Source organism: Aphidius gifuensis, linkage group LG6 (genome assembly GCF_014905175.1).
Source record: "Aphidius gifuensis isolate YNYX2018 linkage group LG6, ASM1490517v1, whole genome shotgun sequence".
NCBI classification, from domain to species: Eukaryota; Metazoa; Arthropoda; class Insecta; order Hymenoptera; family Braconidae; genus Aphidius; species Aphidius gifuensis.
In genome coordinates this window covers 1,344,596-1,360,335 of record NC_057793.1, presented here as the reverse complement: position 1 = coordinate 1,360,335, position 15,740 = coordinate 1,344,596, and the positions used below count along the sequence as shown (strand labels likewise).

Genomic DNA, 15,740 nt, shown 5'->3' with positions numbered 1-15,740 from the left:
ACAAAAGAAAACAAAAAAAAGAAAGCCAAGGATAATAATAATAAATATTAAATTTTTTTTCCAGAATTACAATTGGATCATTTGGGAATAAAAAATAAAGAAAGGGCTGAAATAAATGAAAAAGAACAACTCACATTTTCATGTTTAAGTGACGACAATAATATCACAAATATTTCATTAATTTACCCTGAAAATAATAATAATAATCAATGATAAATGGAAAAAGAAAACATCAATTAATTTGGGCTCGTAATCAAAATTATGTGGGGGGTGATAGTATACCACGAATAAACGGCCAGGTATGATAATGAATGTGAATAAATTTTTTTTTTTTTTTAAATAAAATTTTTAAGAAGTATAATGATAATAATAATGACTTAAAAGCATTGAGTGGATAAAAAAAAAATAATAATATCTAAAGTACAGTTGTATTTTTATGGCTGCTAATTTTGAAACTAGTTGTTTATGTATTAAAATTTGAAAAATAAATTATAAATATAGTAATAAATTTTTATTGTGTTTTTCATTTATAAAATTTTTACCATTCATAATTGCAGCAGGTACTTGTTAAACGAATGACTGATGAGCCAAAAATTTTATTTGAAAACAAAAGTCAAGAAGGACTTGACTGTGAATAATAACTTAGCCTCAACAGGTGGAAAAAATAATTCTTTCTTACATAATATTAATTTGTCAGACATTTATTATATACTGTTGAAATTAACATTTAAATAACTCACTCATCGTCAAATTTCGTGAAAGGGTATAATATACTTTCGGTACGTCCATACATTGTTATTGAACAAGTTAAATTGATGGGAGCATAAATGTAACTTGGATTTCTTATCGTGAAACCTTCTCGAGGATCAAATTTAACACCGTTTGTATTGTTGATTTTAAGTTCCTACAAAAAAGAAAAAAAATATAACAAAATTAATAATAATATTAAAGTTATAATATTTTTGAAAAATATAACATTTTTTTTTTTTTTTTTTTGTATTAATTGATTAATTACCTCTGAGCCTTTAAATAATTTTACATCGTAGCATGGTGAAGTTGGTACACAAGGAACGAATATTTGTTTGAAGGAACGAAAAATAGTTGTTCTTAATACTTCATGTGTCGTGAAGAAATGTTCTTTTGCTAAAAGTTAAAAAAATAATTTTATTTTGAAATAAAAATAATTTTTAAAAACTTACTTTTAACCCATATATAAATATCAGTATCATAATGATATTCCTCGTTCGTACATGTATACCATCCTTGATCTTTATAATATAACTTATTTTTTTTTAAAGTTATCGTTTTATTGTCGTATGATTTCTCATAAATTATATCGTTATCATCCCTCCATGGTTCCTTGATACAACAAAAAAAAAACAAATATTAGGCTTTCAAGACAACAAGTTGATTTTTGTTTTATTTATTTTTTTCTCCAATAATCATTAATTCAAAAATAGCTTACATAAGTAGGACGTATTCGATAATAATTTATTGTAAATGAAAGACGACTGTGTTGATTAACATTATCTGAACATGAACATACAAGTTCGTCATTTTCATTTAATACAACTGAGTCCCCGCTTACCATCCCCGTACACTTGAAAATCAAGTCTGAAAATATTTTTTAATTAAAACATTTTTTTTATATCAACACTAATATCATAAAAACATTAAAATAATAATAATAATAATAATAATAATAAATTGACGAAAATACGAGTTTATTATTAGGTGACTTGACGTCACAGGTGAGTTGCAGTTGATATATATATAGACAATGCAACCTGTGATGTATGATATATATGATGATGTATTTATTATTATTATTTGTATTTTTTTTTGTATATTAACACTAATACCATAATAACTTTAAAATAATAATAATAATCAATTTATTAGAATACTAGTTAATCGACACGTGAACTTATCCACACTATCCAGACTATGCAACCTGATGTCAGCTGTTTCAAGCAACTTACAAGTTACAGGGGATGCTGAGTTAACAATTTTATTATTTATTTATTTGTAATTTGCAATGTTTGTAACCTAATTTAGAAAATAAATTATATACTTACTACAATTTCCTTGCAATAACAATAGAGAAAAACTTAAAATTTTAAATATTAAATTCATTTTGATTAGTAATTATTTTCTGCAATAAAAATAACACAATAATATATTGAGTAATAATTTCAAGATATATATATATTTTTTTTTTCCAACAGGTGTTTAGTAGCTGAGACTGTAGGATGCACTGGGAATTGGGATGTACTGACAAATGAGAATCTGGGATGCTGGGAATTGGGATGGGCAACATTGGGTCAATTGGCAATAATAGTTGGCAATACTGGGCAATTTTTATTTATGTTTTCGTTAATTTTTAATTTTTTAATTTTATTTATTATCAAGCTAAACTTAACAATCCTATTCTTTTTTCTTTCTGATAAATTATACTGTAAGACAATGAACAATTATTTATTAAAAGTCGAAAATAAAACAAATACAGGAATCAATTTTTATTGTGTCACCAATTTATTTAATTTTTATTAAATTTAGAAACAAAATCCAAGAAGGACTCAACTGTAAATTACTAATAGCTTTAACGAGAAGAAAAACATGACTAAAATAACTTACTCATCGTTAAATTTCGTGTAATGATATTTTACAGTGTCTGTACGTCCTAAACTCTCTACTGTAACTGAACAAGTAAAATCAATAGGAACATGTATATAACTTGGATTTGTTATTAGGAAACCTTCTCGAGGATCAAATTTAATACCATTTGTCTCATTAATTGTAACTTCCTACAGATAAAAACAAAAATATAACAAAATTAATAATAATATTGAAGTTATAATTTCCTTGAAGAATGTAACATTTCTAAAATTATATTTCATTAATTTATCAACTACCTGTGAGCCTTCAAATAATTTTACATCGAAGCATGGTGAAGTTGGTACACAGGGAATATTTATATGGGAACGAAAGAGAATTCCATATGATTCATTAGGTGCTCTCGTCACAAAAGAACGTTTTTTTGCTAAAAATTAAAAAAAAAAAATATTATAAAATAATAATTTTTCATTTGATATAATAATTATTTTTAAAAACTCACTTTGAACCCATATATATATACTAGTTTCATGACCATATTCGTTATTAATACATGTATACAATCCTGCATCTCCGTAAGATACTTTTTTTTTTTCAAAAGTTATTACTCTATTGAAGCCTGATCTCTCATGAATCGTACCATTATCATATCGTGATGGTTCCTTGATAGAGAAAAAAAAAAAAAAAAAAAAACAACTATAAATAAAACTTCAACTATAAATATATATTATTAATTAAAAAATGTAAAACTAAAAAAAACAAATATCAGGCTATCAAGACAATAACAAGTTGATTTTTGTTTTTTTTTTTTGTTTCAATAATTATTAATTGGAAAATGGCTTACATAAGCATGATTTACTATAACATAATCTATTTTAAATGAAAGAGGACTGTGTAGACGATGATTATCTGAACATGAACATAGAAGTTCATCATTTTCATTTATGACAGCTGTGTCCCCACTTCTCGTCCCTGTACACTCGAAAATCAATTCTGTAAATATTTTTGAAATAGAACATTCATTATTATTCTTTATATTTTTTTTTTTATTATATATTATTACTATAATATCATAGTCGAATATCTGAGCTAATAGTGGTTGTAAAAATGTTAGCATGATAAAAATAATATTATTGTTTAATGAAAAAAAAAAAAAAATTAATTTATTAGAATACAAGTTAATCACCACGTGAACTTGTCCTCACAGATAAGTTGCTGTTGATATATAAACAATGCAACCTGATGCAACCTGATCCAAGCACTCACAGGTGATGCCAGGTTAACGTGGTAATGAACCATGTTATTTGCACGATTTTATATATTTTTTATAATTTGTAAATTATATTATTTATAATTTATAGTTTGTAAATTTTTATTATCTATAATTGATAGAACTTTGAATAAAAATTTAAGAAAAACAGTGTATTATTATTATTTAAATTATCTTTACATTGTATGAAATTTATAACAATTTTATCATTTCCAATTTGACATTTTGTAAAAAAAATTATACTCACTAGAACTTCCTTGTAATATCAATAGAGAAAAACACACGATTGTGAATATTAAATTCATTTTGATTACAAATTATTTTCTACAATAAAATAAATACAATAATATTGAATAATAATTTCAAGATATATTTTTTTTTTGTTTGACAACACGGGTTTAGTAACCAACACTTGTTTGGTAGAATGCAGTAGAATGGTAGACGATGGTAGACGAGACTCTCAAATGGGGATGAACTGGAAAATGGAAATCTGGGATGCCTTTGGGGTACTTTGGGTCTAATTGGCAATATTAGTTTGAATCCTTGTCGGAGCATTCACTCTTCAAGTCGATAAGAAAAAACTTTAACTACTCTGGTTTTTTATTTATTTTAATAATCTTTTTCTTAATATTAATTAGTAAAAATATTAATTAGTAAAAATATTAATTAGTAAAAATTTGTAAAATTTGTGTAAATTACGCTTCAAATTCGTCTACTGTGTAAATTATTATTCCCTCAAAATTAATAAAATGATCATTAACAACGGCCAATTTCTGTCGTTTTTTTTTTTTTTTTAAATTAACCATTTTAATAACAACGTCATCAAATTTTTTGTAATGATATAATACTTTTTCTGTACGTAATTCATCCATCGTTATTGAGCAAGTAAAATTAATATAGGAGCATCTATATAACTTCGATTAGTTATCGATATTTTAAGTTCCTACAAATGAGAAAAAAAATATACCAATAACAATAATAATATTAAAGTTATAATATTTTTAAAAAATATGAAAATTTATGTAAAATAATAACTCACATTATAATTCAAAAAGACAATTTTTTTTTCTAATTTTTTTTATTCCAGCACATCAATATCAAAAAGTATTTTTTAGATAACAAATATTAGGCCACTTCATTCATCCATAGAATTTTAATTCAAATGTAAATATAACAAAAAATACTAATACTAATTTTTTAATTTAAAAAATAAACAAAAAAAAATCAATATAAATTAATAAATTTTTTTTAAAAATTATTTAAACGAATGTATTACCAAATAGTAGTCATTCTTATATATTTTTCATCAATTTAAATTATTTTTAAAGAAAAAAATTAATACTCATCATTAAACAAGAAGAAACGAAATAAAAAAAATTCAACTTAAATTTTTATATTTGTTTAATTCTCGCTATAAATTTTGTTTATTATTTTTTTCATTATAAAATTTTTTAAAATGATTTCATTCAATTAACTAATTATACGTTCGATAAACTATTCACATTGAAACTTAAAAAATAAATTAAATGAATTATGTGCTACTCTTATATTATTTATTTATATTATACATATATATCAAATTAATTTTGTAATAAATTCATCAGAGGGCGCATCATTATTACTAGAGAGAGAAAGAAATAAAATAAATTCGATTAAATTTTTATTTTTTATATTCGTTTTGATTATTATCTTATCAATTTGATACCTTCCAATAAATTCTATTAATAAAATAGTCTCATTGATTTACATAAAAAATTTCAAAAAAAAAAAAAAAAAAAACCGCTTACACTAGGTGGCAGCAGGTTATATCTCTCCGTCTCTCTCTCTCTGAGTCTCTGCCGGAAAAAAAAAAAAATATTTCGACGATTTCGACTGCGTCAAATTTGATGATCCGAGTGTTTTTGATTATATTTTATATTTAAAAATTGTGTCATTTTTAAGTCAATTATTGAAATATATTTTTCATAAATTTATTGACTATTTATAATGGATTATCAAGCAAATATTGGTGCTCCAGATTGGATGCAATGTGAACACAGTACAGGAGTAAGTTTATTTGTAATTGTTTTATAAAATTTAAGGTTATGGAATGACAGTGCAATCTTTATAATAATTGATTAATTAATTAATAACAATTGTCTATTTTATTTAAATTGAATAATTAATTACCTAAATATTAATTTTTTTGCTTGTTTTTGTTATTTAGACGTCAATTATGGCTGTTGAATTTGATGGTGGAGTAGTTATTGGAGCTGACTCAAGAACAACATCAGGGTATAATTAAAAAAATTATAAAAAATTATTATTTAATAATTATTTAAAGTGTGTATTAATGAATTATTTTTATCATATGATTTTTCAGAGCTTATATTAGTAACCGAGTAACTGACAAGCTTACAAAAATAACAGACAATATTTATTGTTGTCGTTCTGGATCTGCTGCTGATACTCAAGCAATTGCTGACATTGTTGGCTATCATCTAGGATTTCATCAGTAAGAAATAACAAATAGTTGAATGGTAAACAATGCTTTGATAAATTTGTAATGTTAATTAATTTTTAGAATGGAATTGGGCACTCAGCCATTAGTTGAAACAGCAGCAAATGTATTTCGTGAAATGTGTTATAATTATCGTGATTCATTGATGGCTGGTATATTAGTTGCTGGTTGGGATAAACGTAAAGGTGGTCAAGTTTATAGTATTCCAATTGGTGGTATGTGTGTTCGTCAGCCAATATCAATTGGTGGTTCTGGATCATCATATATTTATGGTTTTGTTGATGCTAATTACAAACCAGGAATGACCAAGGAACAAACTGTTGAACTTGTTCAAAATTGTAAATAATATATTATTTAGAAAAATTGGTATATTTATTAACAACAATTTAAATTAATTGGCTTTTTAATTTTATAGCATTGGCATTGGCAATGAGTCGTGATGGTAGCAGTGGTGGTGTTATTCGTGTTGGTATCATCACTGAAAAAGGTGTTGAACGTAGAGTCACTGTCAACAAAGATTTACCTAAATTTTATGAAGGTTAATTAACAACATTTATTTACAACAATTACTTTCAAACAATTTATATTATTGAATATTAAAAAACAATAAATAATTTCTTCTTTTTTTTATGTGTATCGTCGAAACATTAATAAAAAAAAAAGAAAATTTAATTTTAAAGTATTTGTCAATGATTTTGGTACCTGAAAAATAATATTAAAAATTTATCATCAAAGATTTTTGACTGGTAATGCATATAAACATCTTGAAAGTTAATTAAATTATATTTATTTATTTACAGGGTTATTTATGTCATTTTGTTTTTTGTTACCTTTTTATTTTAATTATTTCATCTTTTTGTATCATCTCTTGGGTGTCAGGTAGCCGACCTGATAAACAATGCTCGTACATACGTTTTCCAATATTTTGTTGAATTGTATTAATTGTATCTCTCAATGATTTTGTTACCTAGATAATAATATTAAAAATTTATCATCAAGTTTTTTAACTTGTATTATTGGAAAAAATTAACTTATAAATTTAGAAAAAATGAGCAATAATTCAAATAATAAACTTTAATTAAATTTTATTATTTAAAAAATTAAAATATTAATTTAACTATTGAAATTTTAATTTTAGAAAATTTAGAATATAATTTATCATGTTAAAAAAAAAAATTTATTTATTATTCATGAGTTCTTTAGAGCCAGATAAAACTGAGAAAAAAATTTATCGAAATAAATTTCAACAAAATAGATTAAAAAATAAATAACGACAAAATAATTTTTATATATAATAATTGAAAATTTGTTTTATTTTCTTTAAATTTATTTTGTCGTTATTTATTTTTTTATGTAGCCATTTAAAGGTAATTAATAATTATCAATTATACAATTTATTATTATTTTTTTTTTGTATTTTTTTATTACACGTTGACATAATTTTTTATAATCACTGTTATACATAAATGAATACTCAAGGCAGCCTAATCATATCATAATGTTAACATTTAATATCATTTGATTGATGCAACTATTTTTTAATTTTCTTCAATCTCTTTTTCGTAATCATTATTTAATATTTTCTTTTTTAAATAACAGAAGAACGTGGATATTTTTCCTTTAACATTATACATGAAAAAAAAAAAAAAAAAAATCTTATAAAAACATAAAAATTACTGTTTTATAAAAATATATATATAATATTGAAATAATAAATTTTTTATCAAAATTTTTGGTAGAAAAAAAAACTTCTATTTCGTTGAATTGAAAAAAACTATTTGTTTTTTTATTTTCAATTGATTGTTTATCAAATGAATAATTTCTGATAACTATTTTTATTGTTATTTAAATATATTTTTCTTCACTGTATTGATATTTTGGTTTTTGTAATATCTCTGGTAATGACATGAGGCACACAACAATACCATTTTTCGTCATCGAATAAATTTATAAATACTAATATAAATTTGTAAAAATATATCCAAGCTTATTAAAATTAAACAAGTACTTATTTATACTAATTCATATAATTTTTGTGTGATTTTTAATTGACTGTCTATCGATTGTTTCTCTGAATATTACTATTTATAATTATCTATTTCTTTGGCATTTAAATGGTGTGTGTTTTTTAAATATCTTCGGTAAAGACACGAGGCACAGTGAACATTTAACTTAAATCATCACACAAATATTCTTAATATTAATTTAAAAAAAGAAATAATAATAATCATCAATTACTTTATCATCTCAAAGTACAGTTGATGAATAATATGATTTTTTTTTTCTTTTCAACTTTCAACAAACAAACAAACTTTCATCATTAACTTGGCTGAATTTATCAATCAAAATTACCGAGATTTTAAAATAATTGATTACAAAAAAATTAGTGTTAAACTTATCATTGACGATCACACTGACTAATGATCTAAATATAATATTCACTATCGTCTAACAATCAATCATTTTTTTTTGTTAGACATAAAAGTCTATAGTTTCTTGTACATTTAAATAAATAATACATCTTATAATGACATCAATTAATTTTCTTTTCTTTTTTTTTTTGTCCATTACATATAATAACAATTATTATTTAATTAAAAATAAATAATTATTATAATTAAATAAATATTATTTGCAATAAAAAAAGCATGATAAATGCACGCAAAAAATTACGCAAAACAAAAAATCTATTGAAAGTTTATGTATAAAAAAAAAAAAAGGTATATTGCTTCAATTAAATTATAAAAAATAATATTAATGATTCAATTGATTTTTTAAATAATAAAAAATTTTTTTTTTTACGATTAATTAATAGCTTGTGATGATAATAATCCTGATTATTAATAACATCATTTTATTGTTGATTAGATGAATTATTTGATCCACCACTGTTGTTGATAAAAAGATTACTCAATTGATTAATTTCGAAATCAATACAAAGTTGTCTAAATTGTTCATTAACAAGTTGTGGCTGATTTGTGTTGTTTAATGTAATCATATCAGCTTGAAGAATATCATCAAGTGATTTTGGAACAAGTTGATAACGATATGTAAGATCAGGTGTTACTTTAACACCCTCCAACCATGATGGTGTCATTTTAATTAATTTTTCTTGTGTATTTTTAATTTTATTTTTAGCAACAAGACATTTTTTTTTTTTCAATAAATCATTACGTTTTTTTTTTTCTTTTGATAAATCATTGCGAATTTTTTTTTGTTGTTTTTTAAAATTAGCTTTCATATCATTTATCATTGAAAAATGACGTTGACTTTTATTTTTCATATCATCAAGACGTTTTTTTAATATTTCTTTGTTCTATTTATTTAAAAAAAAAATTAAATTAGTAGTTAAAGAATTTAATAATATTATTTAATATATTTACCCTTTCTTTGCTGCTATTTGAACTACTTGAAGATAGAAAACTTCCATAAAAACTTGAATCAGTTGAATCATGCATACTTAGATCCATGGTATTTATTGCTGATTCTTCAGCAATTTCACTTGTTTTAACATGTTTACCAATTGAAGAAATCTAATAGAATATTTAATTATTTATTAGATTTTTTTATAAAATTAATAGCTAAATTATTTTTTGAATATGAAAACAATACTTTTTTGGATGATTCAGATAATGCTGCACTACTTGGTTGTACTTCTATACTTGTTGCTTGACTTTCAGCTTGTATATTATTTATTGGCATGTTGATGACAATTGATGGTGTATTTTTTAATGTTTCAATAACTTGTGGATAAATTATTTTTTCTTCCAATTCAGAATATGAAACTGTAACTTTTTTTGTAAATTAAAAAATTTAATAAAATATTTTATATTGTTTTTTAAAATAATATGTAAATATCAAAATACAATTTAATAATTTTTACCAAATATACTTGGGCTTATGAAAATAAATTAATTGATAAATAAATATTATAGATAAATTATTTTCTATAAATTTAACTAAAAATTTTATATTTAATTAATAATAAATACCATTTAAATTCAGTTGATTTATTTTACTTGTTGATGGAAGTTGACTATTAATTTTCTGCTCTGGTGTAATCAACATCATATTATTTTCTTGTACGCTTGTTTTTCGTAATTTTTTAGAAATTGGTAAACTGCTGGGATCACCAGAACATTCGGTTTCTTTCAGTGGCTTACTAAAAGAATTAAATAAAAAAAAAAACCAATCAATATTAATACTTCAAACTATTGACATACTAGAAAATAAAAAAATTATTATTACTTTTTGGTAGTGTAATTTTCACTGATATTAAATTTTATATTTTTATTTGATTTATTTAATTCAACTGTATCATCATTTTTATTTTCAACAGTTTTCGATTCATCATTTTTCTTAGAAACCTAAAGAAAAAAAAACAAATAAAAAACACAAAAATAAGTATTTTAATTATTTAATTATTTTAAATTAAAAAATTAATTATCATTTTTGATGAATAATATAAAATTTTATTTACTTTAATGAGTGATTTATTTATGCTGCTTGAATGATGACGTTTTTTACCATTTTTTTGATTTTTTAAATTTTTTTGACGAGTTGATTTATCATCAGTATCATTAATTTCATTAACTTCATTATTAACTTTATTAAATTTTTCATTTTTAATTGTTGAACATTTTTCTGTGTACTGTTGGATCAATTGTTTTTCCATCTCTTGATTATGTTTATGTAATAATGCTTCAGTTAATACTGGTAACTTGAAATTATTTTGTGATGATGAATTAAAATTTCTATTATCATTTGATCCATTGCTTAATTTTTCACCACTACCACTGCTGTTATTATTTTTTGATGCTTTAAAATTAATATTATAAATTGTTATTTTTAAATAAAAAACAAATATTATAAATTAGAGATTAATATTTTTAATTTAAAAAAAAATCATAAAACTTACAATTATGATAAGATGGACTTGTTTTATTATCAAAATTTGGTCCATTTGAATTAACAGTATCCAAACTAGTTCTAAAATCTTTAAAAATTTGTAAATCATCGCTGAAAAATTTTTTAATTTTTTCATTGTAATTAAGCTGATCATAACTTGGTGTTCTATCTGATATTTTACTGTCACAGTAATTACGATGTACCACACTGTTATTTTCCTGATACGAAGCATTTTTCTGTACCTTTAAAATTACATTTTAAAAAAAATTGTTAAATACATTAATTTTATGAAAATAAATTTATCAAATTAAATTATATTTTTTTAACAAGTGTTTTTTAATTTTAACTTTCATACCTTACTTACGAATGAATTCGAAACAAAATATGATTTTAATTTTTTTTTTTTTTTAATTCAGCTAAATGATTTGTATTTTATTTCGAAAAAATAAATAAAATATTTTTTAAAAAATATATTAATGAAATGATTTATTATTTCATACTAAAATGTAATTTAATAGTCACCAAAAAATTCTTGTCTTCATTATTTGGTGAAATACACGAACGTTGAATTTCTTGTCCAATAGTATCCATCAATTTAGCAAGATGATAACTTTTCTTGTTTTCAATCATCTTTATTTTTTCAACTCTCTGCTTGTACATATTATTATAAAAAAAAAATAGAGAAAAAAGGAAAAAAAAATACATACTCGTATAAAATAAACAATTATTAAATTTACAAATGTACCTATAACAATGAAATATATTATTAATAATAGTAATAATAGTAATAATAATTAATTTTCCTGTTATTATTATCAAATAATTTAATTTGAAAATAAAAAAAAATTTAATTTGGTATTAGATATCAATAATATTATAATAAATAAACAAAAATTACCTTATTTAGTAGAGTTTGTATATCATTTTCAATACTTTGTAATTGTTTGCATATTTCATCACCAATATTAACAAGAGGACTATAATGATGATCACTTGTTGATAAATCAAATACATTTTGATTAATTGGTCCACGTAATACACGATGATGTCCAGTTATAAATTCAATTTTATCAGTCCATGGATTTATAAATGACGACCATTTTGTTTCAATCATAACATAATCACCATTTTGTGATAGAAATCTGTATGGTTTCGATCTGAATGATGTACCAACTTGTAATCTAACAACCTAAATAAAAAATAATATATATAAATATTTAATAAACATTTAATTTATTTAAATTAACAACTTACAGTTTCATATACTTCTTTGATAAATAATAAATCATCTGGATGATAAAAATCAAATAATGAACGTCCAATTATATCTTGTGGTAAATATCCAAAATATTGTACAGCATCATCATCAATATATGATAAATGGCATGATGCTGTATGACGAGTTGAAAATACTGTTGACATTATTGTTTCTTCAGGTGCTAAAATATAATTTAAATATTTAATTTATATTTTTCATATATATTTATTATTTTTTATTACTATTAATAACAATAGTTACCTTTGTAAAATGATAATACTGGCCATGCAACAATTGTTACAAACATCATAAGTGGATTATTATTACTCTGACTTTCACCAAAATATTTAAAACCAACATTAAAATAAAATGGTATATATATTGATATTTTATTTTTATTAATATCTTTTATGTCATTTGATCCATCAATATTTTTAATGTCAATTAAATTTTTATTTGTTCGAAGTCTGCAGTAGAAGTTTATTGTTTGTCCATTTAAATCTATTTATAATCATAAAATTGCTTAGTTATACAGCTACCATTGTCTTGTTCAATTCAATTGATTTATTTTTATCATTTCTATAGATTTTAGTTTCATTGTTAGCGTTATGTAAAATTAAATTAAATATTACTTTTCAAGTTATTATTAAGATACTTGAATTATTTTTGAATTTAATTTTATTAAAATATACAAATTATATTTATATACATAAATAAAAATAAATTGCAGATTATTTTACATTATTTTAATAGATTTTTTAAATTTTTACGGAGGTGGGACAGGCGCGAAGCGCCCCACCTAGTATTTTTTTTTAAATCGATTATGATGATAGTTTTTGGTAATGTTAAAATTGTATATTTACCTTTTTCGAGTTCATCAAATGGTACGGTAATATTGTTGATAACTTTTTCAGCAAAATAAGTTCGATCTTGTGGATCAACATAGTCAATAAATGATTTTCCAATCCATGAATCTTCTAAATAACCCAATGATTTTTCTGATGATACTGTTGAATGTAAAACTATTCCATCACTCAATGAAATAATTGTATAGAAACCCTGAAATGTCAATTATTTATTTACCAATTTTTATATATTTAATTTATTAATTTTTTTTTTTATATATTTATATACTAACATTAGCAGATAAATTTGATTTTGATACACGTTTATGTTCTAATACAGTTGAATGACCATTTTGATCTCTGACATCCATCAATTCTTTCGTTTCTATTTTTTTTTTTTTTTTTTTTTTTTTTCAATGATATAATTATATCAAAACACATAATATTTTTGTTATAATTTTTTTTTTTTTTCTTTCAATTTTAATTAACAACTTTAAGGCTCACTAAATGCTGACAAAAATAATTATTAATTTAAATTTAGATTTTTTTTTTTTCAAAACTTAATCTATAGAAATAAATTTTATATTAAAATTTAAAAAATAATGTGGAAATTGATGTAATTTTAAATAACGTAAATCTATAAAATAAATTTATTACGTAAAAGGGTTTCGATAAAAAAAGAGCTTGAATTTTATTTTTAGAAAATTAATTTTATCATTATATCTTTGTTGTAAAAATAGATTTTTTTTTTTTAAAATAATTAAAATAGTGTATTATCTGTCAGCAGTGCCTTGGTCATTAATAATTCAATGGTTTTTTTTTTGTTTAAATAATAACCTGATTGTTTTTTTGTATGATCCACTTCACTATTTTCCATCAAATTACTCTTCAATTGATTTATCTTGGAATCATTAATTTCCTCATTGTTTAGTTGTTGTCCAGCATCATGACTATTAATTGTTTTTTATTTTTCATAAAATTAATAATTCATATTTATTATCAAAGAAATCTTAAATAATTAAAAATACTCAAAAATCAATTTAACTAATATAGATTTCAGATTATATAATTTAACATACATGACGTCAATTAAGAAATAATAAATAAATTAAAAAAAAAAAATATAAATATGGTTTATAAAATTGTGTAAAAAATATTTAAATAAATGTAAAAATAATTAAACAAAATTAAACAAAAGAAAAAAAATAAAAATTTAAAAAATTTTTCGATTTTGATATTTTTTAAAAAAACAATATTCTATTATTATTTGAAAATTTTTCATTATCTATTTAAACTAGAGATTAAAACAATTAAAAATTATTTTTTTTTTTTTTTTTAGTTTCAATGCTATTAAAGGCTTCTAATGAGTAATGACATGAAAATTATCATTGATGATATTTTAGATGTATTATTGTGGATTTGAATTACATTTAAAAAAATATATCTATATATAGTAATACTATATCAAAGTTCAAAACGTGGAGATACACGTGTTTTTATCAATGACTCGTTACTTATATAAACCTACATTCACGTTTTTATAAAACAACGTATTATTTTATTAAGCAACCTATTAAAAATATACATTTAAAAAAAAAAATATTATTCAGGCAAAGAAAATAAAAATAATAATAAAACATAAAAGATAAATATTGTATATTTATGGAAAAAAAAAAAAATATATTTTGTATTTAATTTACCTGGAACCAAGTGCCGATGGTTGACCCCCACAATAACCACTACTTTCAGATTGATTTTTATTATCAGTCTTTGACAGTGAATTTCCACTGCTGCATTGAAATCATATATTTATTAATTATTATTAAAAAATATATTATGAATTAAAAAATTAAATTAAATACATTATAATAATTAAAAATTATTAAAAATTTCGAAAAAAAAAAAAAAACAAAAATTTATTTTCTATTTAAAATTGAAAATTAAATTAATAAAAAATTATTTATTTTAAAAAAATTTATAATTTATTAATTTTATATTGTTAAATTTTATTATGACGTTTTAAATTATTTTAAGAAAATATTTATTTATTAAACTGACCTTTCTTGTGATTGACCATTTTCACGTGTATAGCCAGAATCTGATATCTTGACATTATCAGTCGACGACATTATTAATTATTCGAAAAAATAAATAAATAATTAAAACTGTTAACTTGTTGTTTTTCGAATTTTAAAATTTCGATTATTTTTTTTTTTTTTTATTCCCAAAAAAACATTGTGTTTAAATTTTAAAAAATAATTAAATAAATTTATAAAATTTATAAACACTGATGTTTATTTTATTATTAATAATTCAAATAATTAATTATTTCAAATGAGAGTA

General features: G+C 21.6%; 2 protein-coding genes across 3 annotated transcripts; one reads left to right on the top strand and one right to left on the bottom strand.

The window, feature by feature from the left end:
* Positions 1-5,715: 5,715 nt before the first annotated feature.
* On the top strand, positions 5,716-7,066 carry LOC122858726 (proteasome subunit beta type-6). Its single transcript, XM_044161834.1, has 5 exons — positions 5,716-5,932; positions 6,093-6,160; positions 6,249-6,380; positions 6,450-6,724; positions 6,802-7,066. Exons 1-5 carry the CDS (start codon positions 5,873-5,875, stop codon positions 6,927-6,929), a joined length of 663 nt encoding a protein of 220 aa, XP_044017769.1. The 5' UTR covers positions 5,716-5,872; the 3' UTR covers positions 6,930-7,066.
* Positions 7,067-8,155: 1,089 nt separating this feature from the next.
* Positions 8,156-15,688, bottom strand: LOC122858661 (period circadian protein). Of its 2 annotated transcripts, none has more exons than XM_044161710.1 (16): positions 15,456-15,625; positions 15,098-15,184; positions 14,235-14,347; positions 13,691-13,782; positions 13,416-13,611; positions 12,814-13,053; positions 12,549-12,733; positions 12,193-12,483; positions 11,817-11,942; positions 11,305-11,536; positions 10,867-11,204; positions 10,635-10,753; positions 10,379-10,548; positions 9,999-10,177; positions 9,770-9,919; positions 8,156-9,702 (listed from the first exon to the last, which is right to left on the bottom strand). In XM_044161710.1, the coding sequence occupies exons 1-16, from the start codon at positions 15,524-15,526 to the stop codon at positions 9,241-9,243; spliced, it is 3,051 nt and encodes a 1,016-aa protein (XP_044017645.1). In that variant the 5' UTR covers positions 15,527-15,625; the 3' UTR covers positions 8,156-9,240. The 2 variants fall into 2 exon arrangements, with proteins under 2 accessions (XP_044017645.1, XP_044017644.1); XM_044161709.1 differs by having other exon boundaries at positions 8,157-9,702; positions 15,098-15,187; positions 15,456-15,688.
* Positions 15,689-15,740: the final 52 nt, after the last annotated feature.